At 43.8% G+C, this 7,500-nt stretch overlaps 1 protein-coding gene across 2 annotated transcripts in view; it reads right to left on the reverse strand.

The window, feature by feature from the left end:
• Window positions 1–7,500, reverse strand: part of LOC143020059 (nucleolar protein 4-like) — a 283,818-nt gene that overhangs the window by 48,900 nt on the left and 227,418 nt on the right. For both annotated transcript variants that reach the window (XM_076176235.1, XM_076176234.1), the window contains exon 4: window positions 2,140–2,191. In XM_076176235.1, the coding sequence (XP_076032350.1) occupies window positions 2,140–2,191 (52 nt within the window). The remainder of the gene's footprint in view (window positions 1–2,139; window positions 2,192–7,500) is intronic.

Genomic DNA, 7,500 nt, shown 5'->3' on the forward strand with positions numbered 1-7,500 from the left:
CTTAGTTGAACGTTCGAATCCTACACTTCTCTTCGATTCCTAACAGTGACTATGTGGTGTCCCGAACTCCCCGACATGTGCGTCTAAGCGATGCTTTGGCTAATAGTATTTCTCGTTGCTGCAAAGGAATGGACAAGGAATTTATACGTTGTGTACAAATAGCTGGCCATTGGCCTCATATTACTATTATGTAGGTTAAGTCCTTATTGCGCCCGTTTTACAGGCAATTGTATCCATAAGGAAACACAATTTCGGCCCTCCCGAGCCATGTTCCTGTGAGGGTGTCTCCTTCGCTACTTTTGGGGACGTCGGCTGTGTATATAAACAGCCTGGTCTTGTAACCAGGCCCAGGCTCTGTACAGTATCGCGTCACTAGGCCTTGCGGTCAACTTTGCGGTCAGGTTTCCTCGGAGCCTGTTCAGCCGACCCAGCTTAGGCCGACACCCGCACTTAACCAGAATAAAGTCAACAAAAAAACTTACACATCACTCACTCCCTCGGCTCCATAGATCCACAGTGACACACTGCTCTGTTACAACTGTTACCTGTCTCAATAGTTCAAGCGCATAATATGGTAAATGTGGCGGCTTCGGCCATAAGCATAAACCAAAAATCTATAATCGTCATCACCGTTTCTAGTCTTAAATTTCACCTCCTTTTCTTGACTACAACAGTTCCTTGACTTTCTTTGAGAACTGAAGAGCTCTTAAGAAGTAAACACGTGGTATAGTCTTCGAAATCAAGGAGGGGAGGAAGAAATATTGCGTTAGTCATGAAGTCGCCATTCTTTCCTTCTCTTACCCTTTATCAGGTGTAAAAAGAACTATTTAAAAAAAAATAAGATATATATAATAATAAAATAAAGGTAAATATATAAACAAATAATAAATAAAGAAAAGGAATAATGATAACAATAAGAATCAATTAATGAATAAGCAAAACACTGGGATTATATGGTCTGTGGAGTTACTGATAAATCTTAAGTCATTTCACGTTAATCACAGAATGTCCCTTGCTTCCTTTCTTCCCATCCTCCCCAATCCCTCATATCCTTTCTCCCTCTCCTCCTCCTTTTCCTCGTCTTTGTCTTCCTTTCTCCCTCTCCTCCTCCTTTTCCTCGTCTTTGTCCTCCTTCTTCCCCACCTCCTCTTTCTCTGTTTCTTTCTCTTCCTCATCCTCCCCCCTCTCCTCCCATAATCTCTTCCTCTTCCATCCTCCTTCCATTCCTTTTCCTCACTCTTCCTCTTCCCTCCTTCTCCCCTCCTCCTTCTCGTCTTCCTTCTCCCTCCTCCTCCTCCGGTGAAAGATTGTCCCCAAGGATAGAAGCACTGGAAAACTACAGTTCATAAGAACAAATCTCCCTCCTAGTCCCTCCTCTTTCTCCTTCCCCTCCACCTCCCTCCTCCCTCCTCCCTCCCTGTTCCTCCCACCTTATTCTCTAGGAACAAACCTCGCGTCTCAACGTCTTTAGCCTCTGCATTAACTCATCCCAAGACCAAAACCGGGGAACCAAAAGGGTAGTTAACTCATTCGATACGGACATCGTTAGTCACTTCATTAGCCAAACGCTCAGATGTTGGTTAAATGACAGAGATACTTGATCCCCCTGCGCGACAGGATCCCTCTGGTGGCTATGGCCACAACATGTACCATTGAGGACACACTAAACTACCCAGGATATAACATATCTATTCAAATGTATTACAATCTCAACATTTTCTTAGCTACGTTGTCTATGTGGCAGTGCTCATGTTCTATGGTGCCTGCATAGGGTGTCAACTTGGCACAGGGCAAGCACCATAACAATTAGGAGTGCCTTAATGCCACCCGGACGGGGCACCAGAAGTTCAAGGACAATGTACTAAAGGTCATATGAACAGGTTATATAAGGTTGTGAATGGTATACCAGAGGCTCTCAACCTGGCTTCTCATTTGTACCATACTTATGAAATGCTGTTCTATCGTCTCTTGAAGATGAACTTAAACTCAAAAAAATCGTCTCGTTTCCACTCCAAGTTTTGGGTTTGTGATTCCCACCTGGGAAATTCTGTTTCCTTTCCCAGGGGTCCAGAAACCCCGGGGTTGAGAGCCTCTGGGATATAACGATCGAAGTATTTATATGCAGATTGAAATACTCACCATTTTTGAGGTCGTCGTCGCTGCCCTCCGACTCAGCCATCATAGCGCCCTCCTGTAAAGTAAAAAGACTTTCGTTTTAGCAAGTCAAGTCATATCAGGTCACGTCACACACACACACACACACACACACACACACACACACACACACACACACACACACACACACACACACACACACACACACACACACGCACGCGCCGCACATACACACACATACACGCACACACATACACACACACACACACACACACACACACACACACACACACACACACACACACACACACACACACACACACACACACACACACACACACACACACACACAATTATTTAAGAAATTTAAGAAATTACAATTACGCACACACACACGTACACACACACACACACACACACACACACACACACACACACACACACACACACACACACACACACACACACACACACACACACACACACACACACACACGTTCAGACGTCAGGAAGGATATTTTTCCACACAGGAGTGTAGAGTTGTGTAATAAATTTAACGAAAATATAACCCAAGCCAACACTATAAAGGAATTCAAGAGAAGTTTTGACAAATGGAAGGAAAGAGTCGGTATCTATCTGTCTGTCTGTCTGTCTGTCTCCCTCTCTCTCTCTCTCTCACACACACACACACACACATACACACACACACACACACACACACACACACACACACACACACACACACACACACACACACACACACACACACACACACACACACACACACACACACACACACACACACACACACACACACACACACACACACACACACACACACACACACACACACACACACACACACACACACACACACACACACACACACACACACGCTCGCGCAGTCTACATACACTAAAGCTCTACCGTGTGATCTCTCTCTAGGGTTTCGTAAACACAAATATCCTTCTTAAAAATGCAGACTCATCCAGGCACAGACGCGATCCAACTGAAGATGCACAACAACACTGCAAACTTTTAGATTTTTCCTCACCACGCTCCTTGTTTTGTTTATTTGTTTTGTTCTGCCCCATTTACCCATTAAATACCAATTAATCTTGGAAGTCTCCTCTTTCCTCCCCCCCTCCCCCGAAACATATATGATTTTGGAAGGGAGTTGAATGTTAAATTCTTTGCTATACTTTTTTTTTTTACAGAATATATGTGAGAGAGAAACTCTTGCCACGCTTTATGTGCATTGGCCTATTACACACACACACACACACACACACACACACACACACACACACACACACACACACACACACACACACACACACACACACACACACACACACACACACACACACACACACACACACACACACACATATATATATATCATATCTTCATGAGGTCCATTACAGTGCGCATGCGCTCGACCAGCCCATGAGTTGCGGGAACCCACTGACACCCACCCGCCAGCGCGCCGCACCGTCGTCGTCATCGCAAAGCCAGGCAAAGGCCTTAGCATCACGTGACGGGACGTGACAGGTCTTCTTTCCTCGTTCCACTTCGTCGTGCTTAACCCATTCCGAGTTACGCGAGGTTGTACGGCGTCGTACAGACAGTTGGTGTGCCTACATATAGTGGCACAATAAAAGTGACGGTCAGTTGTGTGGACTGCCGAAGTTATCGAAAATCTACTTTTTAGTGGTATATTGCGTTCGCTAAGTCTAGCGAAAGTACGGGTGTAAGCGAGCTAGCGACATTCGCTACGAGGACGATTTCCTTAAAGATTAATAATAATGATAATAGAAAATACATAAATAAACGAATAAACAGATAATAACAAGAAAAGATAAATAATAGATTGAATAAATAAACAAATAAATTAATTAATAATTAAATGATTATAGGTAAATAAATAAATACGCATATACTGTACATATACTGTATACCATACCTAATATTTGGAAACCCGAAGCTGAAACACGATACATCGCAACTATTCATATATGCATTTCGGTGCTGCAATTCTGACGTAATTGTATACGCAATAGTTCCACTGCAATAAACGTAATGTAATGAATGATATGTTTTGTACACAAAATCGTGTTACTGCAATCATAACTACTCGTATACACGAAGGATTAGGTTCAGCCGCCTATACGTATGTACATATGTATACATACATATATTTATACACACGCGCGCGAAGACACACACACACACACACACACACACACACAATTTATACATACATACATACATACATACATACATATATATATATATATGTATATATATATATATATATGTATATATATATATATATATATACTGTGTACACACACATACATACCTACATACATACATACATATATATATATATATATATATATATGTATATATATATATATACTGTGTACACACACACACGCACACATACATATATATATATATATATATATATATATATATGTATGTATATATATATATATATATATATATATATATATATATATATACAGTATACAGCAATGACTTTCTATTTTATAACGCAAGTATTGTGATGCATCAATCATCGTACCTCAGGCATCCGATGCTGCGCGCGAGAATTTGACTCGTATTGGAGAGGTAAAAGCCATCAGTACCTGCGGCATTACCATTACCAAATCGTGCATACTTTCCACAACCAGTTCCATTGCAAACACCCATAGTCCACCACCACTCCCTTTGCTACTCCTCCTCCTCTTCCATGTCCTCTTCCATGTTTTCTCCCTCCTCCTCCTCCTCCCTCCGCCGAGCTCGGCCCTCAGAGCAATGGTGTCCTTGGTGACTTCTTAGAGCGACCGGGAGAGGTCTGAGGTCTCTGGAGTCTGACCCTTCCTCACTCGAAGAAACTTCCTTCCCTGTTGCGTCTCCCGAGGTACTTGGGTAACGTTCTACGTAAACCTATAACCCCGTCATACCAAGGGCATCGCATTGATGGCGCGGCAGTAAGTGGCCTCGTAGGCATCAGGCGACGCGATAGTGAGGTCTATATTCTTGAAACTCGTAGGGCACACGATGCCAGCGTGCACGACGCCAAGGCGAAAGATAGCATTCCATTACAAGTTCATAGCGTCATTCCAACCGAAGGCAAGTAGTTCTTGCCCTAAAGCGACACATAACGACACCATGGTGGTGGTGGTGGGGGGGAGGTGGTGATTGTTCGCGTTTCCAACCCAAGAAGGGGACAACGCAGTTACCATAGTAACAAGTAATCACCTAGTCACGTGATACCACGTTAAGGTAACGACTGCTGAGTTACGTCTCGGTAACCCTGGTAAATTTGGTAATACTTCTGGGTAGGCGCCAGATAATCACAACAGCCAAAGAGGTTCGTCTTCACTGAAACGTCAAGGAGAGAATACCATCTCTTCCTCTTCCTCCTCCTCCTTCTCCTCCTCCTCCTCCTCCTCCTCCTCCTCTTCTTCTTCCTCTTTTTCTCTTCCTCCTCAGGCTCCTCCTATTCTATGAGGGTCAAGCTGTTACCAAAAACATGTACGATGTTCTGCTAGGCGACTTGCTTATTCACTCACTCACGCACTAAGTCGATCATTGACTGACTGATTGACTGACTGACTACCTGATTGGCTGACTATACTCACACTCAATCACTCAATCGTTCACTCTCTCTCCCCCTTTCTCTCTCTCTCTCTCTCTCTCTCTCTCTCTCTCTCTCTCTCTCTCTCTCTCTCTCTCTCTCTCTCTCTCTCTCTCTCTCTCTATCTCTCTCTCTCTCTCTCTTTGTGCGCGCGCGCGCGCGCGCGTGTGTGTGTGTGTGTGTGTGTGTGTGTGTGTGTGTGTGTGTGTGTGTGTGTGTGTGTGTGTGTGTGTGTGTGTGTGCGAGCGTGCGTGTGTGTCTGCGTGTCTGTGTATGAGTGTATCTGACTGTTCGAACTGGAAAACAAGGAGGCACGCTGCCGCATCAGCCTGCTAGGAGGTACTTCCTCCTCTTCCACCTCCTCTTCCTCCTCCTCCTCTTCCTCCTCCTCCTCTTCCTCCTCCTCCTCTTCCTCCTCCTCCTCTGCTGTCTTTCGTCCCCGAGTGCCACCCTCCTGTTTCTTCGGTGAAGGCCTTCCGCCTGGCAACCCGAAAGCCCTTCAGGTACGATCTGCTCCTCAGCGTCATTCTTTGATGACCTTCCTTTGGCCCAGACTCTGTTGAACTATATGCAAACAGACGTCACAAAGATGCCCTCACCGTTGCCAAAATTGAAAGAAAACAGTGAGAATGCAAATGATTCGCGCAGGAAAAATATATGTTTGCATCATCATCATCATCATCCTTATCATCATGAGGCGAATAAGTCTGTGGAATGTATGCCTTGAAGTCACGTGAAGTAGATTTAGCGGCTTTTATGTCGTGGCCACAGGGTATTCGGAATTGGGGAGTGTTCGGATACGCGAGGTAAAATTACCTTAACCCTCCTCACAGTCTCCACTACGCCACTCCATTGCCAATTTTTCAATTTCGAAGGAATATAGTATATATATGTAAATATATATATATATATATATATATATATATATATATATATATATACATACATGTATATATATATGTGTGTGTGTATGTGTGTGTGTGTGTATTCACCTCGGATCTGCTGCAGCCTCTTTTCGAGACAGCCAGACACCACCCTACGGCAGTGAGCTCAGAGCTCATTATTAGCAGATCTCTGGGTAGGTCTGAGACCACTCACACTCCACACACCGGGACAGCAAGGTCACAACTCCTTGACTAACGTCCCGTACCTACTCGCTGCTAGGTGAACAGGGGCTACACGTGAAAGGAGACAAACCCAACTTGTCTCCGCCCGGCCGGGGAATCGAACCCCGGTTCTCCGGCTTGTGAGGCCAGTGCTTTACCAATCCGCCACCGGGCCGTGTATGTATGTATGTATGTGTGTGTGTGTGTGTGCGTACATACATATATCCAGATCCAAACCCGATTCATTTCCTCTCATAGCTCCCAGACCCCAGCACTGCATGAAAACCAGGTACCTAAACAGACAGGTATACATACATACATATACATACACACATATAAACATATATACATATATACATACATACATACATACATACATGCAAACATACAACATACATACATACATACATACATACATACATACATACATACATACATGCAAACATACATACATACATACATACAAACATACATACATAAATATAAACATACATACATACATACATACATACATACATACATACATACATACATACATATATACGTACATATCAACAAGCAAGCACTATCGGGGTCAAAGTTCATTGCATCCTTGTGCCTTCATCGAACCACTTCCTCCTCCTCCTC

The sequence above is a fragment of the Oratosquilla oratoria genome, chromosome 38, assembly GCF_046742065.1.
Source record: "Oratosquilla oratoria isolate Oo_2021 chromosome 38, ASM4674206v1, whole genome shotgun sequence".
NCBI lineage: Eukaryota > Metazoa > Arthropoda > Malacostraca > Stomatopoda > Squillidae > Oratosquilla > Oratosquilla oratoria.